At 35.1% G+C, this 26,730-nt stretch overlaps 1 protein-coding gene across 1 annotated transcript in view; it reads right to left on the reverse strand.

The window, feature by feature from the left end:
- Positions 1-26,730, reverse strand: part of RSBN1L (round spermatid basic protein 1 like) — a 65,959-nt gene that overhangs the window by 21,755 nt on the left and 17,474 nt on the right. Inside the window, exons 2-3 of the mRNA XM_036863326.1 lie at positions 12,532-12,648; positions 4,669-5,309 (exon numbers count right to left, since the gene is read on the reverse strand). Coding sequence (XP_036719221.1) covers positions 4,669-5,309; positions 12,532-12,648 — 758 coding nt within the window. The remainder of the gene's footprint in view (positions 1-4,668; positions 5,310-12,531; positions 12,649-26,730) is intronic.

Here is a 26,730-nt window from a genome sequence, read left to right on the forward strand (position 1 = left end):
AGTATTAGACAAACTATTTTGACTTCAAAACCTGTTTTTCTTATTTACTTGTTTTCTTTTAGTGTACCTATCAACATCCCAAGATAGTAAAAATTCCACAGAATACGTTATAAATACTTTATACTTTATACAGTATAGTTATCTGTAATAAATATAGAAGATATTATAGATGCTTCTAGCTAGTATCATCATTAATCCAAAGGAAACACAAAAACAGGACAGTTATTACAGCAAAAAATTGAGGGGGTGAGGGCAGAAGAGGCTATTGGTTCAATTCTGGTGAGCTTTTTTTGGGGGAGGGCAAGAGGAAAGAAGGGAGTCTCGTATTTTAAAAAACAAGACCCGCTCGCCACATTCCTACTGAGGCAATCTGAACATCTAACAAAAATAAGTGTGCCACAAGGGGGAGCCATTCCCCATCACATCTAGCATATCCTTTCAAATTAAAACATATAACAAGAAATAACATATAATCAACATTTCAAAAATATCCATATAACAATAACTAAAATAAGAATAAAATTGTTCTTAATCATTTTTAAACTAGTACAAAAAGGAAAAAGTCTCTCAATTAGAACATCTGGTACCTGCCATAATAGATCAGTTCAAAAGCATTCAAGGAGGACATGACAAGCACAACTGGTCAAAATGAAAATTCAGTACAAAGGCTGGCAGTGGTCAAAGATGGTATGTCAAAACATCTTTATTGGCCTAGCATGGTGAATGACACCAGCATGAATTCAATAAATGTTAGTTCTCTCCCCTCATTTTGCAGACAGGCAAGGCTGACAGATCCAATCAGATTTAATTACTGTTTCACTATTAAAATATTAGCCATTTAATTATGAGTTAACACTTGACATAAGTTATTTGCTACAAGCAACTCAGAACCAGGCTAAAATAAAAAATAAGATTTAGAGTTTGGGGGAGGGAAAAGGGTGATTAGAAGATAATTGCCCCAGTTTTCATATTCTCACAGTTCTTACTACAGAGTTTGGAGTGCATGCTGATTAAATATTGCACGGCAAGACAGAAATCTCTATTGTTTCTTGACAGATAAAACTCCTGTCTTACTTGCCTTTCTGTTTCCCTACCATCAAAGGCACAGGAGAATGATCAATGTCCAAATGAGTATTTGAAGAAAATAGAGATGGTAGAAAAACTAAGACAGACGTGGGTGAGTGCAAACGGCCAAAAACTCTTCCCAAGCATGTATGCTCACTTCTGAGCAATGTGACTGTGTCACTCCCATCATCAAGAAGTGAATCTGGGTTTGGCCTCATGACTTCCTTTGGCCAGTGGGACATCAGCAAACACAAAACAAGCAGAGGCTTGCCCTCTTTCTGCTCTATGAACCCTGCAACTATCAACATGTGTACAAGCCCACGCTAACCTGCTAAATGATCAGAAAAATGTGTTTATCACCCCAATCGACATTGCATCAAACCACCAGACAACTAAGCGAGGTCTCCTAAGACCAACTGATCGGCAAACCATCAGACATGAGTGAGGCCATCCAGCCCCCAGCTGAGCTGACGAAGACTGTCCAGAGAGTCCAACAGATTGTGAGAAAAATCTTTAAGCCACTTAGTTTTGAGGGTTTTGGTTTGATTTGCAGCAAAACAACTGATATAGATGGGTTACAAAACTTTCTACGAAAATCCATTCTATTCTCAAATAGAATTTATTTCATACAGTTTGACTGATATTATACCACTAACATCAGAAAAATGACATGACCTACAAGACATATATAATTCTACCATGTCTTCAGATTTTTCAGGCAATCGGCAGGGATATAGATGAAGACGAAAATAGAATTATGCAAGTAAAAGAATTCCAAAATCAAAGACAGGATGTCTTGATCCTTTTGTCAGTATTGTGTGTGTGTGCGTGTGCACGTGCATGTGTGTATACATATATACATCCATACCCGCACAAAAAAATCTCAAGTTAACATGTTTCAAGGATAAAGGCTAAACAGATGCAAAAATGAATTTCTGTGAAAACTACAGAGTATTATCACAAAGATAAGCATTATCACTATAAAGATCATAGAAAACAGCTACATCTTAACCTATATTGGTCATCTTTTAGTTTGCTACAGAATTAGGGCAAATTGTTTTCGCTGCTCTGGTTTTAATTAAACAAACAAACAAAAAAACTGGTCTGCAGAAAACAACTTCCTCAGTCTTCTAAGCTCTTAAAATAACAAGCAAAGTAAAAATCCAAGTTTGGGGAAATATCAAATGACCAGTTCAGGAAAGCTTTCGCTAGATACTCCTCTTCATACCATAGGAATGGCTGGATCTGGAGGATACTGAGGTAAAGGCACATGGACCGTGCACAGGCAGCTTCCTGCCACGAAATCTAAAGCTGCAGAACTAAAAGCAGTCCTTGGGCTTCCCTGGTGGCGCAGTGGTTAAGAATCCACCTGCCAATGCAGGGGCCACGGGTTCGAGCCCTGGTCCGGGAAGATCCCACATGCCGCGGAGCAGCTAAGCCCATGTGCCACAACTACTGAGCCTGTGCTCTAGAGCCCGTGAGCCAGAACTACTGAGCCCGTGTGCCACAAAGACTGAAACCCGCAGGTCTAGAGCCCATGCTCCACAACAAGAGAAGCCACCGCAATGAGAAGCCCGTGCACTGCAACGAAGAGTAGCCCCTGCTCACCACAACTAGGGAGAAGCCTGCGTGCAGCAGCGAAGACCCAACACAGCCAAATTTATTTATTTATTTATTTATTTATTTATTTATTTATTTGCGCAGTCCTTGCAGCAGATCACATAGATACGGGGCCAGAGCCACAACTGGTAACAAAGAGGATGCATCTGCCTAGAGTTTCCTCTGTGCCATATGTATTATCCAAGAACCCTAAGAGGTAATGGCAACCAGGGTAGGTGGCTCTTCAAGGACTTGAGACCCACAACCTAGCCACACACTGGCATGATTAACAAGTCCCAGCATCATGTTGTATTTAATAAAAGGAAGCATGGTTTTCATGTTGTACATACTGCACAAGTTAGGATGAAAATTATCATTTAATAAAAAATTAATAATTCCTAACCTTAAAGCTATCTGAAAAGCAAATATAAGTATTGTGACATTTAAAAGATGACAGAAATAACTTGCATAGTGTGGCAGCAGAAAGTTTATGATACAGTGGAAACAAATCACATTGGAATTCAAGAGGCCTACCAAAAAACCTAGCACTTAGCAGACATAATAAATGAAAAACAAATGAATGATCTAATACCAAAGGACTTTGGGTAATTATTTCTTCTCTCACTGCTTCCTCATTGCTAAAATTAAATTGTAATGACGAGTAAATGAGTTATTACACATAAAGTGCTTAGAATAGTTCCTGGCAGTCAGCACTCAATAAATAGTAGATACTATCACTAGATGCCAGTCTATTTCTACCACTGAACACAGGTGTAATCTCAGACAAATTACTAACCATTCTGAAATTCTATAAAATGACAGGGCTAGTGACAGATGCTCTACAGCTCCCTTTCGGCTCTAAAAAATATTTAAATTCCAATTCTCAAACATGTTACATAGGCAATAAGTACCCCATACACACACATTAAAATTTTAAATACCAGCATATTTTCCAGACTTCAGTATATTACACAATATACACCAAACATACTGTGGGGTGGGGGGGTTGGTATGAGTGGATGTTATTGCATGTCCAGACTATCAGTTAAGGTGGAGACTATAACTTGAACACATCAAAAAAAGAAATATACTCAAAATAAGGAAAAGAGACCTGGATGAAGTTTAAGGAAATTTTGTTCTATTCCTGGCACTGCTGCCAACTTTAAAACCCTAAGTTACTCCTATCTACGTTTGTTTAAGTTGAGAAAGGTCGGGATAGATGATCACTAAAAGATCTCTTTGAAACTTTCTTCATTTTTTTCCTCTTTCCAAACTAGAATGTCAATTATTACTTACAATACCGGAAGTTTAGCACAAATAAATGTGAAAATTGGCTGATCTTTGACCTAAGCAGTCTCTGATCTGAGAATGAGTAACAGTGCACCAGACTTAGATGGGCCTACATTCACTTCCAAGAGCCAGTGCACTGGATTCTGCCTCTGCTTTTAAAATAATCTGTATTCTACAACGCAGAGAAGGGCAGGAAATAGAAAGTAGCTCAATATATGCACTGGTCTGCTCATTTTCTCACGTAATCACATATTTAACCGATGACTCCTTTGTATCACAATATATTTAACAGCCAACATTTATTCAGCACCTTCCACATGATGAATCCAATGCTAAGCATTAAAGCATTACTGCATAAAGCAAGAAGACAATTTTAAATGATGTTCAAGTAAGAGAACTATTGTATGGACTGGAAAAATACATAGTGAAATTCATTTCACTTCCAAAATAAATCCACAGTAAAAAGGACAACAGAATCTTAATTATTTCACTGATTTTCTTAAAAAAAAAAAAAAAAAACACAGATAAATAGAAGCTGAAATTTAACCTCTAGCATTCAGATCAAGAAAGTAATTTATTCTTAATATTCCCAAGAGGTTTCATTATATTCTTATCTTTTTATTTCAAACCTATAGCAAAATGAGGAACAAAGAACAGAAACTTGCCTAAAACATATAATTAAAAGTTAAAATAAAAAAACTAAAAACCTCTTACCTGAGCATGAAAATTGGACATAGTTGTTGTCTCTATATCCTTCTTTCCCAATATCTCCATTTTCACTGGTGAATTGGGAAAATTAAATGAAAAGTAGTCTAAAAAATCAGGTAAATAAGTAGCTGCCCCATGAACAATACCCATTACATAGAAAGCTGCAGAGTTCTCGTTTTCACTGAACACCAGACCCACAAACTCTTCTGCAAACCTCTCCATCTCCACAGGAGACAGGTGGGAGAGTTCATTGCTGTAGGCGTGGATAACTGATGCACCTCCATTAGGCTGGTGCTCAATATGAATGAGCTGTTTGAACTCCAAAGTGTCCAACCTTTTGAGGTTGTTCTGAACCCGTGGCTCCTTTAATGAGACAAATGGAAACTCACTGTTCTCTGGAATTTTGGAATCATAGTTCTTGGTATCCAAATTCTTTCCACTGTAATCCTTTATGTTATCATTTAGGATGCCTTTGGCTTCTTGATCTTCAACATCAGACAGCAATCCTGAGCAGATGGTTTGAATAGATTTGCTATACATTTTTGGACGCTTCCGTTTTTCATTCTCTTTGTGTTTCTTTTTCTTCTTCTTCTTTGCCTTCTTAATTTGTAAGTCTTCTACACTTGTTTTTGGTTTCTCCTTCCCACCTGTTGGAAAAAATTTTTTTGAAACTCTGTATTTTAGTTTCTTTAAAAACCATGCTTTAGGAATTGTTTTATAATAAATAAGCAAAATTCACTCAGAATGAAGTTTATATTTGGGACTTGTTTTACACAGTATTGATCATCATAATTTAGTCAGGTTCTTTCCCTCTCTCTCCACACACACAGGCACACACACACAGAGGAAGGCTTAAGACAAAGTTATGCCTAGAGTGCATGGTACCATTCTGACATGTAGCAGATGCTCAATCAGTATTTACTGAAGTAACGAAACGAATGTTTTAGAAAGCATAATCTTCAAATTCTAAATATAGAAAGTCAGAAATAGAAAGTTGAACAAAAGTCAATATGAACAATGCCCTGCAGATGTTTCCCATCGATATATATCATTTTTACTTTAAATTCTTAAAAATTGCATATAGGTGTCAAGAGTTACAAATCATAAAAGGAGAAAAATACTTGCATAGTGTATCAGCAACAAACATAGCACTTCCTTAGCTTTTTACCATATGTCCTCCTTGGTAAAGTACTCTTTCATCCAAAATGGGCTATGTTAGATCTACTAGAGTCTACAAAGTTTCCAGTGAAGACCTAACAAGGTACCATAAGAGATGACAAAATTAGAATCATTTATCATGTCCTAAGTACAAATGATATCCATGTACTGGTAAAGAGAGAAATTTAAAAAAGAAGGAAAGAAAGAAAAAGACATGGGTCATAGTAAGTTTATATATTAATAAGTTTCTGTAACCAAAGGCAAGTAGACCCTAGGCTCAGTAATTCAGAAATCCAAAGAATAAAAGATTAATCCACAGAGGCTATACAGCTATAGAATTTAAGCATACACATATAAACACATTATCACAGTATACTTATTTCTATACAATAAGAAAAATAGAAAAGAGTAAACATCCTCACAAGAAAATATTATGCTTCCTAAGATAATATGAAAAAAGCCATTAAGATAACAGTTGAGGAAAGAAGGCATTCACTGTTTCCATCTGTTATTTCACTTTTATAGATAACCTGTCATGAATTAAGTTTTCTCAACCTGCTTCTTTAGCTTAATTTTTCCATCCTCACATATCTCTATTATTCTTTTCTGTCTCTGGTGAATGAGATGTCCTGCCTACTTCCCCAAAATAAGTCCATCCCACCAACTCCAAAACCCTTGCTTAAAGTTCTCTATCCTCTTCTTTTGACCATCAAACTTCTTATAAAAAACTGCAATGCCCAGTGCCTTCCCTTTATTAACTGACCATTCTTATCCCTTAAATTCTGAGTCTGCTTCCAGTCAACTCAAATTTACTTTCCCAGAATGCTCATATATCAAATCCAATGATATTCTCTCAAATCACTCTTCCTGATCTCTCCAATGTTTTATGTAATTACCCAACTCATCCTTGATTATTTTTTACTTCCATGATACTACTGCCTTAATTTTTGGTCTAAAAGCCTCATGACTATCTCTCATCCTTAATGCAGGAGCCATATTAATCATTCTACACGTTTTATATATTGCTTTGATCATGTTCACTCCTTGACTCAACTGCTTTCAAGGGTTCTCAAATACAACCTCTTCAGTCTGGAATCCAGAGTCAATGCCCTCAAGTATGCCATGCTCTGGTCCAATTTGCACTACTTACAATTTCTTATGAAACATACCTAGTCCTACTTTATCTTTCTACTACTGGCAAAGGTATTTCCTTTCCCTAAAATATCTTTGCCCTGCCTAGTACTTACTACTGAACTCTTTCTTACCCATCCTTTAAAGACTACTCTTACATCATCTTCTTCATTTTGTTTTCCCTCATCTTTGTAGTTGGAACTGAAATCACTTCACTCTAAATTCATGTTATTATATATTCTATATCTATGAATATATATGATATGGTCATATAAAGTTATTATTTTTTCATTCATAGGATGCCTGTATAACATATGTCCTTCAGGATACTGTACGAGTGAAACAAATAACTTTGATGAATTCAGAGTGAAACACTTTTCTTCACCAATCATCAAATCCCTCCTGGCATCTAGTACATTGCTACAGATGAACATTTAATGACTCCATGAATGCAAAGATTTCTCTCACCAACAGACTACCTGAAGTTTATAGGTTTTTTCCCTTGTCTCCCTTTCAGTCAGTTCTTCACCATATGAATACTATCACTAAATCCTAACCCTGAAACAACAACCATAAAAATTCTCTCCAGTTCATAGCAATTCTTGAAAAAGGAAAGTTTAATGTTAATAATAAACTACCTCTTCTAAAAATTCGTAAGTATGCAATGGAGACCAAATTGCTATCATTATGAAAAGCAAAACTAAAAATCTGTCAACATTATTGATTATGCAGGTTTGCAAAGTCACAAAAGGCAACACTTAATAAAGTGTTAATTTTCTTGAGTCTACATGTAAGTAGTTTTAAAATATATTAACAAATTCATACTTGCTACCCAGGTATAAACTATCAAAACATCAGATTCAGGTTAAAATCTTAGGAAAAATTAATAATAAAAAGTTAAAACAGGGAGTTAATCAAAATGAAAGATAAAAGAGGTTTATATTCAATATATGTAAGTAAAATCCAAATGAGTCAAGCAAAAAAGACAGTAGTATATTAAAAAACAGGACTTAAAAGTTTAACGGGCTTACATATAATTAATAACTAAACTGGAAATACATGTAAAATTGTACAAATTAAATCGTTTGCCAAAATAAGCAGAATTTCATTTGAATGAAAATATAAGCTTAATATCCTATTATATTTACAACTAACACATTTTTTAAAGTTAAAATAGTAAATATCCAGTCATGTTACTTTAAAATAAAATAGGTACAACAGTCTATCTATTTCTTAGTCACAAGGGTGGATGAAAACAGTAGTAGTATAATAGAAACTGAAAAATACAAACTAATAAGAAATTAGTCAAGAGACTGTTATATTGAGCATCAAGTAATTAAACTTCCATGACAAACTACTCTGTAATTAAATACTAAAGTGAGCACAGTGTGCAGAAAAGAGTTAAACATAACACACCTGAGACTGCTATCCTTAGGCCTGCTTGCAAGGGTGGCCTTTGGCTGGCATCTGAGAACTTGTATTTTGGGAAGGTTACTACCATTCCCTAATTAAGAGTGGCTCACTATACCTAAACTGTTTGTGCAAACAATATGGTTTACGTTGAACACCTGTTTTCCTTCTGGAATTTTGCTACATGCTACACAGGGCATGCCTATGTGACCAGCTCCCAGTAGAAACCCTGACTATTGAGTTTCTAATGAGCTTCCCTGGTAGACAACATTTCACATATGTTATCACAATTCACTGCTGGAAGAATTAAGTGCATCCTTTGTGACTCCACTAGGAGAGGACTCTTGGAAGCTTGTGCCTAGCTTCCTCCAGAAATCGCCACATGTGCCTTTTCTCATTACTAATTTTACTTTGTAGCCTCCACTATAATAAATCATAGCCATGAGTACAAATTTATGCTGAGTCTTGTGAGTCCTCCCAGCAAATCATCAAACCTGGGGGTAGTCTTGGGGATTCCCCCCTCCATGGGTACAGGTAAAATGCATTCTTTACATTTAAATCAAATCAAGGCACTAGCCTTTACTAGGTAAATTTTTTAAGTTTTATACAATCTCTCACTCATTTAATGTCTTGGAATGATACATGAAATGCAATAGATACATATGTAGGAAATTTTTAAATACTTAAGGAGATAAGATCATTTTGAATACTAATGTTTTTCTCTTATACTAAAAGGTCTTTAAAGTACATATTTACTCTAAATTCATAATTCTTCAAACGGAGCCCAATAAATCAGAACTGTAGTGTTTTTTTTAAAGGATCCTGGTAAATACCCATAACGGAAAGAACTGCTAAGTAATTTGGACCCTCAAAAAGTATAAAAGTATAAGGCTGATGGGAGACCCTCCCCCCAAAGATCCACAGACATATGCACAGTGGACCTCAAACACACACATACACACACACACCAAGTAGACACACACATGCACAGATAGCCAAAGAGAGAATCTGACACAGAGAGAAATGGAGACACACACACAGTCAGAAGAAAGAGGCACTCATACAGAGACAGAAAAAACCACACACACAAACAGATAAAAAAAAAACCAGCATGTGTTGTTAATGGCAAATTATTTTTAAAAAATCTTTAAAAATCACAAAATCACTGGAATTAATTTCCACTCCTAACCTTAGTATATTTTTAGTGTTAATAAAGGAAAAATAAAGGTTGCCCAGAAATACTGGCTATGATTTCATAGCTAATAGGGGAAGTAATATATATATATATATATATATATATATAATTCCATTATCATACACAGAAACAAAGCAGTAATTAGCTTAGCTATTTTCAACCTTTGGTCTTTGGGGAATGACTTTCCTTTTTTGGCACAGCAACATCTTTGCTCCTCCTGTCATGAATTACCTACCTGTGACCTTTAGTACACTACCAATAACCTTGAACACCGGCTTCTTTTCATCCCCTTTCTACCTGCTCGCCAGCAAGCTTTGCTGATATGCTATAATGATAAGATTTACTCTCAAGAATACTATAGTCATAACATCCATGTTCTCACACCTTATCAATGAACAACATAAAATGGCTGAAACACATAAGTGTACTCAGAAAAAGTAGTTGGTAGACATTAGATATAAAAGGATGAGCTAAATAAGCTTATGTTTCAAATTTATTTGTTCCTTTAAACTGTTTCTAATAAAGCAAACTCCTATTTTATCAGTGAAAAACATTTACAAGATTTCTGCATTAATAAAACATTTCTGGCATGTATATAATCATGTATATATTTCTAGTCATAACACAGTTTTTAATGAAAATGTGGAAGAAATAAGACTGGTGTGGAGTAAGAGTTAGTTACTTTATTTTTTTCCCCCTTTTTAAAAAAAATGTTTTTTTTGACCATGCCCTGCAGCATGCGGTATCTCAGTTCCTGGACTAGGATCAAAGCGTGCCCCCTGCAATGGAGGCACAGACTCTTAACCACTGGGCCACCAGGGAGGTCCCATGGAGTAAGAGTTAGCATCTACTGTCAGATATTCAAGTGTCATCACCAATCAATCAATGCCTGCGTCTGCCATAGCTTGCAATGTTAGCATTATCAGAAGGAGAAAATTTTAAGGAGAGAATAAAAGTTGAAAGCCATAAAAGGAAAAGGGACACAAAGTAGTACATAATAGGATACTTACCGCCCCCACCTAACTGATTCTCTTGTTGCTCCAGGACACCAATAACAAAGGATGCCTTTCCCTGATCATAAGGCTCACTTGGGAAATGGCCGGCCAAACAAGCAGAACAAATTGTTTTTGCCGGGTAATAAAAATAGCTAACACTTACTCAGTGCTTACCATGGGACAGGCACAATTTCTCAAATTAATCATGTTTTTATTCATTTAATTATCTATATACTACCTACTAGGAGGGGAGATAGTTCTGTCATTGTTTTTAATCACAAGAGTTAATCTTTCGTATGTGTTTATAAGTAACATTCATAGCTACTTATTGAATATCTGTGGGCTAGACAACTGTACTTGGCACTTCCACCTTACTTTACCTCATTTAATCTCTGCAACCCTGTAAGACAGTAATTAAATTATTATTTACCTCCATTTTACAGTAAATAGATTTTGCTATGGTCATCCCAGAGGTCACCAATTTATTTCCAAATCTATCTCTTTTTTTCCCCTCTATCATCACTAGGTTTCAGTTTAGCTCAGTTCAAAATACCTCTTAAATTTTTCATTTACTTCAAAGTCAAGGTTACCACTGTGTATTACTCGAAAATCTCCACTTTTTAGGCTATTTAAAATTCTGCTCGCATATGTAATTTCTAGGTTCACATACTTCACATTAATGGTATGTTAGGAATCTAACATTCAACCAAGTGACAGGAATTTACATCACTGTACAAACGGATAACAAAATGACTATGTGACTAAACCAATAAAAAATGACTATTTGACTAAACCAAGAGGGTAAAGATAAGAAAACATTCCAAGTGTTAATCATTAGCTGCTGTACAGCACTAGTGTGATTATATTCAACTCCTGCCTCAAAGGCTTACAATCTATTTAGACAACACAGATAAAACACACTGGCAAAAAAAATAGAACAAAAGGACCATGAGCATTCACCAAGTAGCCATCAACTTAAGCTCTGACATGTTTCTTCAAGGTCAAAAGAATTTTATAGAAAATAAAGTTCTGACAAGCAGAAAATAGAGCTTAGACGAAGTGCCACCAAAGAACATCTGGAAACATGACACAGAATGAAATGAAATTATAGAATCTAATATTGTTTACCTTAAATAATATAAATTAACCAGTAATTTCATTGCACCTACAGTGCTATGGCCTTTTCTCCCTTATGTAGATAGAAAGGCTTATCCACACATAAATTCAATATGAAATTAATCAAAGTCAACGTGTTTCTGATCCACAATTGTTAACTTGATGAGGCAGCAATTGAATTTGCTAGCTGTCTAGCAACCAAATGCCACTGATTTCTTCTTACCTGCTATCTGAGTGAATTTAAACTATCCTTCTATCACAAATTCTCTCTGGAAAAGTTCAGATTTATTGACAGGATTTATATTATTACCTCACCATCCACCCCCATGTATAAACAACAACTAGAAATAGTTGTAATGAGAAAAAACAGGAAACAAAAAGAGGATTCTTAAGCATGCAAGAAACATACAGTAAAACAGTACACCTTCTTATTTAGCTCAGAGTAAAGTGCTGCCTCTAAATCCTAGACTATGCTATGGTGATTATCATCAAATATTGGTAAGATCACTTCCTCCACCATACCTATCATGCTAAAAATTTCTTTAGCCTTTTATTTTAGATTATCTAAATATGGATAAAGACTAGTAATATAAACACAGAGTTAGATAACTTATTTTCAAATAATTTAAGGAACCTAATAATTACCTTTACTACTTTCTAATAACTCACTAAATAAATATACTAAAGACATATTACTACACAAATTAGAAAACCCCACTATTTACTTTTCATAGTCTGACCACAAATGTTTATTTCCAGCAAAATTCAGCACCAAATAACATTTCTTATTTTAATCACTAAGCCAATACATACATACTGAACAATATAACACAGTACAACTGAAATCACTTAATATAAACTTACTTTTCAGCAAAATCTTTACTTCTCCATTTTCTTTCTTGATCTCATTCATTATTTTATGCTTCTTTTTTTCTCTCTCCTTTTCTTTATCTCTTTCTTTAATTTTGTCTTTGATTTTATCTAAAAGACAAAATAAACATTTAAAACTGTTTTAAAATTTTATTTTTTTCATGAACTACAGTGAAATTTCTAGAATTACAACACAACAAGAAAATCAGAATGAAAACAAATATGCCTTTTTTTCTTTCTCTAAGGTTTTAGTTATTTATAAATTTCCTTTCATATACTGAACACTGGAATACATAATACATCATAAACTACCAAAATTTATCACTACACATTTTTTTTTAAATTAAAGGTAGTACTCTTTTTTTTAAATTTTTTTTTTTTTTTTATTTATGGCTGTGTTGGGTCTTCGTTTCTGTGCGAGGGCTTTCTCTAGTTGCGCCAAGTGGGGGCCACTCTTCATCGGGGTGCACGGGCCTCTCACTATTGTGGCCTCTCTTGTTGTGGAGCACAGGCTCCAGACGCGCAGGCTCAGCAATTGTGGCTTGCGGGCCTAGTCGCTCCGCGGCATGTGGGATCTTCCCAGACCAGGGCTCGAACCCATGTCCCCCGCATTGCCAGGCAGATTCTCAACCACGGCGTCACCAGGGAAGCCCTATCATTACACATTTTATTCTAAAGATTATTCTTCACATACTTCATGTCCAACACAACATCAAACTAACTTCAAATCACTTAAAATAAGTGGCTAACTTTAATCGAGAGAGTAAACTACAGCAGAAAACGGGCTAATTTTGAAGCTGGGCATATCTGGATTGGTTAACATAACACTGGAAAAAATACTCATTCTCAATATCCTAATATGTAAAATAATGATTGATATCTTTCTCATGGGTAACTACAAGGACTAAATGAAGAAAGATATAAAATGACTACCCAGAGCCTGGTATATATATAAGACTAGATGTTAGTTCCCTTATCCTTGCACCTTTTAAAAAAGATATGACTGAGATGGCTAACTGGTGATATTATGATATTAAAATAAAGGGTATAGGAACTCTAAGAATCATTAACCTGCATTCTAAAAATTCAAACTTTGTGTGTATAAAATTATTCGATGTCCTTTTAATTACTGTTGTTCAATCAAGCTCCTATGCACCCAGCAAAAGACGAAACGTAGAGGAGAATTTTAAAATAGTGATGAAATCCTTGTCTTCAAAAAGCTTACTACTGATTACAAAGCTATGATGGAAAAACACAAAACTGCAAAAAGCCTGTAATGTAACACCCGAGATTATATAACATATATGCCAATTGCATAATTTCTTAAAATCCCTCCTTACTTCTCTTTCTATAAACACTATCCTAAGTTCAGGCCCTAGTCACCTCATGTTTAGATTACTGTCTTGATCAGCTCTGTCAAACAGAAATATAATGGTTACCACATACGTAAATTTAAATTTTCTGGTAGTCACATCAGAAACAAAACAAAACTAGTGAAGTTAATTTTAATAATAATTTATTTAGCCAATGTATCTAAAACGTCATTTCAACATGGAACCAATACTAAAAAATTACTGAGATATTTTACATTCTTTTTTTCATAATAAGATTTCAAAATCCAGTCTATATTTTACACTTATGGCACATCTCAATTCAAAGTAGCTCAACTTTAACTGTTCAAAGGCCACATGAGGACTTCCCTGGTGGCGCAGTGGTTAAGAATCCGCCTGCCAATGCAGGAGACACGGGTTCGAGCCCTGGTCCGGGACGATCCCACATGCTGCGGAGCAACTAAGTCCGTGCGCCACAACTACTGAGCCTGCGCTCTAGAGCCGGCAAGCCACAACTACTGAGCCCACGTGCCACAATTACTGAAGCCCGCGCGCCCAGAGCCCATGCTCCGCAACAAGAGAAGCCACCGCAATGAGAAGCCCGCGCACTGCAACGAAGAGTAGCCCCCGCTCGCTACAACTAGAGAAAACCCGCGTGCAGCAACGAAGGCCCAACGCAGCCAATAAATAAATAAATAAATAAATAAATAAATAAATAAAAAAGCCACGAGTCTAGGGGCTACCGTACTGAACGACTCTCCAAACTACTTAACTAGATGATTCTCAAAAAAGTTAAATCTATGTATTTAATAAACATTTTAAAACTTATTAATTTAAAAAACACGAATTCAAATAAGATATTTTCACCTATCAAACTGACAAAGTGCTTTTTTTAAAGTCATAATACTCAAAGCAGATGAGAGGACAGTTGATGGCTGAGCAAACCAAAACAGGGATTCACTGACTTAACAAAAACGCATTGCTGAGTATAAGAAAAAGTTAGGGATACAGAGGTGAAAAAGCTAGATAAAGTCCTCATATGTTCATATACAACTTATTCTAAAATTCTAGAATAGATTAAGCTGTTCTCACACTTCAGATTAGCTCACTACTCTTACTTTTCGGTCTTTTAAAGTCCTTGAAAACATGTCATAGGCTGTCATCCAGCCATAAAACGTCAGTAAAAATAGCTGGAGCTCAGACACATACATAAGTTAATATTGCCTAAGTAACTACACATTTTTAAGTGAACTAGTTACATATCATTTACAATCACAACTGAAGAAAATAGTCATCTGAAATGTCTCCGCATTTCTTTTCCCAATTATCCCTATTAATCTTATTAACCTAAAAGTATTATTTCAATAATTATTAAACTTTTAAAAGTTTATTAAAGTATAATATACATACAGAAAAAAGCACGTAAGTATACAGCTCAATTTCACAAAAATGAACAGCACCCGGAACCCATCTCAGGTCCCCCCTTCCAGTCTTTATTATGCAGCACTGCTAAGGGTAACCACGATCCTGACTTCTTAACCCCACAGATTAAAATAACTATAGAATTTTAATGACATATATAAAGAATATGATACACTATAAACCTACCATAGTCATAAAACAAATTTTTTTCAGAATAAAATTAGTTTCTCATGAAATAAAACTACAATATAATATGACTCAATTTTTATAGACTTTATTTATAAATATACTTATTTATAGACATTAAAGACTTTATTTTTTAGAGTAGTTTTAGGTTCCCAGCAAAATGAAACAGAAGACAGAGATTTCTCATATATACCTCCTGCCTCTACACATCACAATTTTTAAAAATTTATAATTAATATACACATTCAGAAAACAGACTGAAAGATAATAGTGCAAATCATTAAAAGCCATTACTTTTATTTTTTTAACATCTTTATTGTAGTATAATTGCTTTACAATGGTGTGTTAGTTTCTGCTATATAACAAAGTGAATCAGCTATACGTATACATATATCTCCATATACCCTCCCTCTTGCGTCTCCCTCCCACCCTCCCTATCCCACCCCTCTAGGTGGTCACAAAGCACAGAGCTGATCTCTCTGTGCTATGAGGCTGTTCCCACTAGCTATCTATTTTACATTGGTAGTGTGTATATGTCAACGCCACTCTCGCACTTCGTCCCAGCTTATCCTTCCCCCTCCCCATGTCCTCAAGTCCATTCTCTATGTCTGCGTCTTTATTCCTGTCCTGCCTCTAGGTTCTTCAGAACCTTCTTTTTTTTAGATTCCATATATATGTGTTAGCATACGGTATTTGTTTTTCTCTTTCTGACTTACTTCACTCTGTATGACAGACTCTAGGTCCATCCACCTCACTGCAAATAACTCAATTTCATTTCTTTTTGTAAGCCATTACTTTTAAGTGGCAAAAAGTTTCTAAGTTTCTGCAATAGGAGCATATTAGTTTTTTAATACAGGAAAAGGGGTCTTGAAATATGCCTTCAAGTATGGTATTAAATAGTTCAAGCAAAAATAAGTTGAAGGTGTGAAGTCATTATACAAAAAACACCTATGGAAACAAAAACAATGGCATAGCCAAGACTATAAGAGTGGACTGACGACAAAAACTGCATTTACCCTCCTACCCCATACTACAACCAAAACCTTCAAAGCAAAGGAAGCAAAAACAAATCAGTCTATATATACATAGTAGAAAAGCATTTCTTTCTCTTTTTCTTTTTTTTAAATAAAGACTTTATACCACACTGTCATGCATTCATATTTATAAAAGCCACTTCGAGGTCTTTTCACAAGGAAAAGACTCCCTGGCATCAAGTTTACAGTTATACATTGTTCTTTAACAACTGTCATTCTTAGTTTTTACTTCTTTTCATGACCATGAATTTGTACAGTTTTATCCTTCATGATTTAATCTAAAGCTTGGAAAGAATTTCTAGCTCATCTTCCCATCACAATTCTTAGAATAAAAGTGAGAATTATTCTACCGTAAGAACAACAAATTATCTGTTTTGAAAAGTCCAATTTAACATAAGGACACTTTTTATTTGAAAATAAAAAGGGGGATAGGGGACAGACGGAACACAGATGCTAAGAGACCCATGATACGGTTGGAATTTAAAGATGCAAAAGGAATCTAAGAATGGAGGGAAAGAGAAGAAATAAATAAGTCATTATCAACTCACAACATACTTTAAATTATATATGTGGAAAAACACACATGGGCTAAAGACATACCTTATATGTAGAAGTTAAGATATAAAAAAGAAAGCTGATGAAAATAATTTCAAACAAAATATAAATGAGATTTTCAAACATATGGTCAACTTATGATTTAGCAGTATATGTCACATATGCATCAATGTAACATGTATTTCACTCACCCAATACATTTCTACTGAGCATATACGTGTATGAGATAAAAATGAGTAAGAGCACTGCACTCAAGAATCTTAAAATCGACAAGGTATCAGTTGATTCTTATTATAAGTACCACTTTGGAAACCAGTTCTTAAATAACAAAATAAATTTTTTCATCTGATTATAATAAAATTCACTTGTCTCCACAAGTATTAATGTCATTATAATAATGTAGGGATGAAAACACACACACACACAAGTATTATATGAACTGCTCCAGTAAGAAAGCAAAACAAAAAGCTTTGTGAATACTTTTAAGAGACTGATCAAATAATACATCAACAAACCGTTCATCTGGAATCTTCAGAATTAATTCACAGATTTCCAGGTAACAGAAGATTGCCACCCATTTTTTAACAGTTCTAATTACTTTAAAAAATATACTACATACATCCCTGCTTTCAAAAATATAAGAAATATAATTTACTCTTTTCATTTTGACAAAAAATTTAACTCTCACTGTCATACTCATATTGACCTCAAAAACAGAAGAAAAAATTAACTGTTCAAAACTAAATAGCAGCTGAATCATTTCATTTTTATTGTCTCAGCTGTCTCATCACTCCAGGTAAAAGAGGTGACAGCTCTAACTTCTGGCAGTCACTGATAGGCTCATTCTCATTTGTTCTGTGCTAAGAAACTAGACCAGGTCCATTGTGCTATAATACAGCAAGCAGGTTCTCTATCTCACACTGTATTCTAGTTAGTTACAAACATATCTTTCTTCTTAGCATCATTCCTAACCCCACCAGTGTACATTCCCTGAGGGTAGAGAAGGCTCTCCCTCAATAAATGCTTGTTTAATGCATGAAACAAGTCCTGTAATAAAGTAAGAAATTACTGTTATTTTCTACAGTACATCATGACTTTCTCTCCGGTAAGGTGCTCTAGGTTGATCTTTGTTAATCCTTCCTTCTTTTCCACGGCAAGGAAGGGAATTCTTAGTCCTGAAAGCCTTTCAGTAGTAGTTCTTCAAATGTATATCCCTTTTCTAACTGACCTGGTCATTTCTGACAAACAGTTCTAAGATTTAATAAAGCTATTCCTCCAACAACAGTAGGGATCCAAAATTTTTCTGGGTAAGTCTCAATAAAGACAGTAATTTTCCCCAAAAGACAATGGGCTGATTTCTTTTTTATGCAGAGCTCTTTTTATATAAAGAACTTTCACAATTTACCACCAAAAAAAAGAAAAATTAAAAATAGAAAAAGAAAATTTTAAAAAGAAAATAAAAAATAGTAAATAGGAAAAGATACAAAGGACATAAAACAGGCAAATTTCAAAGAATGCTAATGTCAAACATGAAGAAAAGCTCAATTAAAATAACATGAAATCATTTCTTCATCTATCAAATTGACCATTTTTATTGAGATATCACTGACAAACAGCACTGAATAAGTTTAACGTGTATACAGCATAATGATCTGACTTACATATATGACGAACTGATTACCACAGTAAGTTTAGTGAATATCCATCATCTTATATGGACACAAAATTTTTAAAAAGACCATTTTTCTTAAAAATAACAGTAACCAGTGCTGCTTGGCAAAGGTGAAGCGAAATAGGCACTTCTACACAGTGATGAGCATAAACTGATAGTCTTTACTGGAGAGCAATTTAACAATATGTTGGAAAAATATTAAAAGTCATCATTCCTTTGATCCCACAATTCCACAACTAATATTAATAAAAAGAAAACCAAGCCTGCACAAAAATACACATACAAGGGTCTTCATTGCACATTATTTTTAACAGTGAAAAACTGTATAACAAATGTTTAATAATGGAGATCGGTTAGATAAAATTGGTTATATTCAGAAATGGAAAATTATGAAGCCATTAAAAATCACGTTTAAATAACAGTTAACATCATGGGGGAAATGTTCATGATATGTTAGACGAAAACTGCAAGTTGATATATGTAAATGTAAATCTATAAAAGGATCCCAAGTCTGACATATATACGTATACTGTGTGTATATATATAAACACATATACACTCATTTATGTGTATACATCTGTATATGTATATGTATGTATACACGCACACATACACACATACAGGGATCTTAAAACAAGGGAAATTGTTTAAAAGTTTATATAAGAAAGAGTTGGACTTCCCAGTTCTCCCACCCTCACCCCAAACATTCAAGTGATCATTTCAATCTTACACTTTAAGACAAACACTGAAACTTTCATTTTCTGGAGGAACTGAACAGGTCTCAAGACTCAGGTACCCTAGGCAAGGCAAAGACAAGCTGATTGTACTTCCCTAAAATACTCAAGCTAAATTGAATCAGGAAATTTAAAAAAGGAGAACTTTTAAAAATTAAAAATACAATAGCAAAACTGAAAGGCTTAATTAAAAGGTTGGAAGAGATAAAGTTTAGATAATCTTCCAAAAAGCAGAGCAACAAGACAAAGAAGTGAAAAATTGCAAAAAATAAGGCAACACAAAGGATCTATTCAGGAGATCTAATATCAAATTAACTGAAATTTCAGAAAAAGAAAACAATTGCATAAGGAAGAAAAATATAAATAAATAAATAAATATTTCCCATAAAAGATCAGTCTCCAGAATGAAGATTCTTCAAGGGATGAGTACAAAGAATGGACTTCACCATTGTAGCCCCTCTGGCCCCAAACACACCAGGCAAACCCTCATGAAATTTCAGTACACTGGGGATAAAGAAAAGATCTTAAAAGCCTCCAGAAGAAGGGGGAAAAAAAAAAAAAGATCACATATAAAAGATCAGGTAACAGTGTGGAACTGGACTCCGTCAATGCAACAGTAGACGCTAGAAAGTAATACAGCAGTAACTTCAAAATTCGTAATGAAAATATTTTTTAACCTAGAATTCTAAAATCTGCCAAATTATCAATCAAGCATGATGGAAGACATTTTCAGACAAGCAAAAGTTCAAAATTTTTACCACACATGCATCCTTTCTGAGGAAGTTACATGAGGGCATGCTAAGTAAAGGAGTAAACAAAGAAGGAAGAAGACATGAGACCCAGGAAACAAGGGACCCAGAGCACAGGAGAGCAACACAAGAAAATATCAGTACGAAAGCTGTGCAGCTGGCTTAAAGGGTAACAGTTCAGGTCGAAACACAGGAATGGAGAACTGCAGAAACAAGGCCCCCCAGGAATAAAGGGGAATTGCCAGATTACCTCTTATCACACAACAGAGAATAAGACAGAAAATGAAGCAATAAGTATATATGTAAATGAAAAAGAGAGGCAATTTTTAGCTACATGAAAACCAAGAAAGCCATAGAGAAAAGGATCTCTGATCTGCACTGAACAGTATTTGCAAAGTCACAATAAGCCCTGATAATTGCTTCAACTAAGGTTTATGAAATTATTAGAGATAGGAAAGAAGCTAAATTATAAAAGTGCTAAATTCTTATTTAACAAGAATGCAATATATGTCTAAAACTGATCGATTCAAAAATAAAAGGCAGTATGAGCATTTTATTTAGAAATTTGGAATTAAAAGGAGATGAGAATTAAGAATTACAGCCAAGGGAGGGATGGACAGGGAGTTTGGATTAGCAGATGCAAATTATCATAAATAGAATGGATAAACAACAAGGTCCTACTGTATAGCACAGGGAACTATATTCAATATCCTGTAATAAACCATAATGGAAAAGAATATGAAAAAGTATATATGTATATATATATTTATGTATACCTGAATCACTTTGCTGTACAGCAGAAATTAACAAAACATTGTAAACCAACTATACTTCAATAAAATAAATTTTTTTAAAAAGAGTTACAGGGCTTCCCTGGTGGTGCATTGGTTAAGAATCCTCCTGCCAGTGCCGGAGACACGGGTTAGAGCCCTGGTCCGGGAGGATCCCACATGCCGTGGAGCAACTAAGCCTGTGCGCCACAACTACTGAGCCTGCGCTCTAGAGCCTGCAAGCCACAACTACTGAGCCCACGTGCCACAACTACTGAAGCCCGTGAGCCTAGAGGCCATGCACCGCAACAAGAGAAGCCACCACAATGAGAAGCCCACGCACTGCAACGAAGAGCAGCCACCGCTCACCGCAACCAGAGAAAGCCCACACACAGCAACAAAGACCCAACGCAGCCAAAAATAAATAAATAAATTTATTTTTTTTAAAAAAAGAGTTACAGCTGGACAGGGGGCTGGAGACAGGAATGGAGAGTGTTATGGCCATTTTTCACTATAAACCTTTCAGTATTATTTGATTTTTTAAATTAAATTTTATTTTTAAAATTTACAAAGCAATGGTCTTCCTCCCAAATACCCATAACCCCAGTCTAATCATGAGAAAAACATTAGACAAATCCCAATTGAGGGACATTTTACAAAATACCTGACTAGTGTTCCTCAAACTGTCAAGGTCATCTAAAGCAAGAAAAGTCTAAGAAACTACCATAGCCAAGAAGAGCCTAAACAGACATGATGACTAAATATAATGTGGTATCCTCATGCACCCCAATGTTCACTGCAGCGCTGTTTACAATAGCCAAGTCATGGAAGCAACCTAAATGTCCATCAATAGATGAATGGATAAAGAAGATGTGGTACATATATACTATGGAATATCACTCAGCCATTAAAAAGAATGAATTAATGCCATTTGCAGCAACATGGGTGGACCTGGAGATTATCATGCTAAGTGAAGTAAGTCAGACAGAGAAAGACAAGTATCATATGACATTGTTTATATGCGGAATCTAAAAACATGATACAAATGAACTTATTTACAAAACAGAAACAGACTCATAGACTTAGAGAAGGAACTTATGGTTACCAGCGAGGGAGGGTCGGGGAAGGGGAAAGACTGGGAATTTGACATTGACACGTACACACTGCTATATTTAAAATAAATAACCAACAAGGACCTACTGTATAGCACAGGGAACTCTGCTCAGTACTCTGTAATAACCTAAATGGGAAAAGAATTTGAAAAAGAATAGATACATGTGTATGTGTAACTGGAAAAAATTAAATTAAAAAATAAAAATCATCTCTACAGAGCAATAATTAATTAATTAATTAATTAAAAATGTGGTATCCTCAATAGGATCCTTGAACGGAAAAGGGAAATTAGGTAAAAACTAAGGAAATGTGAATAAAAGATGGACTTTAGTTAATGATAATATATCAATACTGGTTCATTAAGTGTGACAAATATACTATACAAGTTTAAGATTTTTAATAATAGGAGAAAGTGAGTATAGTATATATAGGAACTCTGTACAAAGTTCCCAACTTTTCTGTAAATCTAAAACTATTCTAAAATTAAAAGCTTACTGAAATCTATACTTTATATAAATTTATAAAGGCAAAACTTAGTTAATTAAAAGAAAAACATACACACAGACACATACTGGTTGTGTACATGTGTATATAAATTTAACACTACGTAATGGACAGAACTCCAAGACACACTGTTAAGTTAAAAAGTACAAGTTACAGAAAAATGCATATAGGATATTTAGGTTTTAAAAAATAAACTGAATATTCTTTTCTGTGAGTGTATACATGTAAACACGTATATATGTAAATGCATAGCAAAAGGTCTGGAAGGACAGACACAAACACCTAAGGAACAAAGGGAGCTCTTGGTTTTTAATTCATGTACTTCTAAATTATTTAAAATTTCTGCAACAGAAAGGGATACATATTTATGTATTACATGTGTAAATAAGTTGTTAGCCTAAATCTTCTCCCTGAAAGAATTGGTAATTATTTTCAGACAAATATTTTTTTAAGAAAGAATTAGAATCACTTAAGCCATATTAGAAGAGATGAGAAAAAAACACTTCAAAGTAAAACACTGAATTAATATACTAGAAACTAACAAACACACACAAATAATCTTACTTCTTCCAAAGTCCTCTCTTCATTTACAACTATTCAAATGCATTCCTGCCTCACTTTACACACATTATCTCAAGGTTATGTTATAATTAAAAAAGAGAAGAACAAAATAAAAAAAGAAAATATAACACAATTATATATGTATTCTGAATATGTATACATATATACATTTGTTAGATTTAATAGTTTTTAAGAGAAAGATAGAAATCCCATACAATATTAAGACTCATTAAACCACAGATTTTGTTATAAAGAAGGATATTCATACAGGCTCATTAGGTTTTTTTTAATATTTATTTTTATTTATTTATTTATTTGGCTGCGCCGTGTATTTAGTTGCAGCACACAGGCTCTTCATTGCCTTGTGCGGGATCTTCCTTGTGTCATGTGGGATCTTCAGCTGTGGTATGCGGGATCTTTACTTGCATGTGAACTCTTAGTTGTGGCATGAGGGATCTAGTTCCTGACCAGGGATTGAACCCGGGCCCCCTGCGTTGGGAGCACAGAGTCTTAGCCACTGGACCACCATGGAAGTCCCCAGATTTTTTTTTTTTTTTAACTAGAAGTGTCATAAAAATCCACACTGGCAGTTCTTAAGAAATGTTGGTAGAATTTCATGCTAAAGCTTTCAGCTGCAATACATTCATGTAGCACAAACCTCAAGGAGGCTTCATGTGATCACAGTTTTACTTGCTTTGTTATATGTGCCATAATTCACGCTGCAATAATGCAGTCCATGAAACTAATCGGTCTGAGCAACAACACTGATATCCTCCCCTGTTATCCTTCCCCACCCAGGAATAAGTACAGCTGGAAATAGATCTGAGAACAAGCAGGAAGCAGAATAAGAGAAATGATACAGAATTTAAGTGGGGAGGCAGAAGGGAAAGTAAATTACAAAAATAAGAACATCAAAGGAAAGAAAAAGATGAAGGATACAATAAAAAGAGAAAGGACTGCACATACAGTGGATGGGGGTAGAAGACACTTATCACACCTCCTCCCCAACAAAGCTAATCAAGACCACCAAATCCAATGTTTTCTCAGCCCTTTTTCCTCAGTCCTTAGTGCAACAGACATTACTGACCTCCAACTCAAAATTCTCCCTAAGTAGCAGTGAAACTGCACTGTCCTGCGTAACTACTCAATAACTCACAATTTATCATCCCAAACCTGCACATTCCCCTAGGGTATATCCTAGGCATGCTTCCTCTCTTCTTTCTATTTCCTCTAAAAATGCAATCCTATGATTTAAACTATAACTTTAGGCAAATGAATCCCCAAACTCATGTCTCAACCCAACCCTTCTACCCAGTTCCACACCTTCATCTCCATAAGATATATTTAACACCAAAAGCATCATCTTTATCATATAACTAAGGTTCAAGCTCTCCTTTTAATTCTCTTTATGTTAATGGCACAACATCCTAACATTCAAATTCAAAAAATTCTCAAAAACCTTTATAATACTTCCTTCTTCCATTTCTCCATAACATTAAGTCACCTGCTCAGTTCAGTCTATTTTTCCATTAAAATATGTCTATCTTCCTTTCGCTTTCCATAGCTACCACCACCACTGATTCATTACCTTTTGAAAAAAAGTGATCTTCCTACCTAGAGTTTTTCTCCTCCCCACCAGTCCACTAAGCATAGAATGACCAAATATTCCTTGAAAGTATAGTTTATCATGGCACTCTCTTCTGCTTTAAACAAACCCCACCAAAAAAAGAAAATTCCCATAGTATGCCATTCAAGAATCTTAGTCAAGACTCACCTTATCTTTTAATAATTTCTTCTACTACTCATCCACATGTATACATACACAAAATTCCAGAATGTTTGATCCATTACTATTCAAATGTCTTACTCCAGTACTTTTGCTAATACCATTGAGCTGGAATGTCTTGCCCATCCCAACTCTGCCTACCAAAATCCTACACATCCTGAAAGATCTAGGTGAAATTCAGCTTCTTTCATTAAGCACTCCTAGATCCCTACAACTAGAAATGATCACTACCTCTCTCTCTTAAGATTTGAATTCTGATTGTGTAGCTGCTCCATCTGCCCTACTGGATTATAAACTCTTTTGTAGTTATCATATCTTACTCATCTTTGTTATCTTCTACAGAACCTAGAAGAGTGTTTTGCATATAAATGATGTTCAATATGAATGCAGTTTCCAGGGGAAAAAGAAGAAAATGGTTCAAGTAAATAGAAACAAATTGCTAGTGATAAGCATCTAAAGTGTCAGCAGTCACAGAAAACAAAAAAAAAGGTCAATATGCAGAAAAAAGAAACAAGATGAGCAACAATACAGAGCCTTGCTTACACTGCAGCTAATTATCTCTCCAATTAAATTATAAATACTCTAAAAGCAAGAAATATAAATAGGGCTTCTCTGGTGGCCCAGTGGTTGGGAGTCTGCCTGCCATTGCAGGGGACACGGGTTCGAGCCCTGGTCCAGGAAGATCCCACATGCCGCAGAGCAACTAAGCCCGTGAGCCACAACTACTGAGCCTGCATGCCACAACTACTGAAGCCAGCGCACCTAGAGCCCGTGCTCGCAACAAGAGAAGCCACCGCAATGAGAAGCCCCCACTCGACGCAACTAAAGAAAGACCGCGTGCAGCAACGAAGACCCAACACAGCCATAAATTAATTAATTTAAAAAATGCTCCTTTCAGAAAAAAAAAGAAATATAAATAGCTTTCCTCCTTGCATTCCCCCCACAGTGCCAAGTGTACAGCAGGCAGTAAATGCTTGTTGAATCCACATAAGAAAGAAGTACAGGACAAATTAGAGAAATCATGACATAATATAAGAAAGTACATAAATTATTTTATAAAACTCCAGAAATAAGCAGGGTATCGTGGAGATACAACAAGAGAAGAATAAGATAGTGTTGGAGTGGGGCAGCTGTCAGAAAAGTTTCCACAGAATTTGTTTTTTCATAGGAACAACTTAGAAATCTCACCTACTATCCTCATTTTACAGAGGAAGAAGTTGGGTCTCAGTGCACTTAAAAGATTTTCCCAGGAACAGACACTAAGTGGCAGAACCAGGACAACTCCTAATCAGGTCCCCTTGTTTCTAGTTAAAAACTCTTATACCACACATTAGGAAAGAAAACCAATAACTATAAAGAGAATTATTTACCACGAATGTTTTTTGATATTTAAAAATAAGAGACAGTTTATAACTTATAACCTGCACATATATAAGCACTACTTCTGGCTCTTCTGCATCAAGTCTTGCCCAGTAAATAGAGTTGTATGATAGGGGAAGAAATAATGTATAAACAGGCTACAGAAACTTGGAAGGAAAGAAGAAAACTTTTCCTTCCTATTTAAGGGATGGCTGAGATCTGACAGGCATGAGGCAGACGGTATTTAAAACACCTGACTCTTCCTCCTCTAGAGTTGTTTACCCATCCACACTGAGGCAAACTGCTGAAATCAGGGGTGAATTGTTCTTATGGACATAACTGTAAAACTGATACATTAAGAACCCCGAGATCGGAAAGATCTATGCAGACCCAGTCGACTAAGAACACAAGGACTTG

Source organism: Balaenoptera musculus, chromosome 9 (assembly GCF_009873245.2).
Source record: "Balaenoptera musculus isolate JJ_BM4_2016_0621 chromosome 9, mBalMus1.pri.v3, whole genome shotgun sequence".
NCBI classification, from domain to species: domain Eukaryota; kingdom Metazoa; phylum Chordata; class Mammalia; order Artiodactyla; family Balaenopteridae; genus Balaenoptera; species Balaenoptera musculus.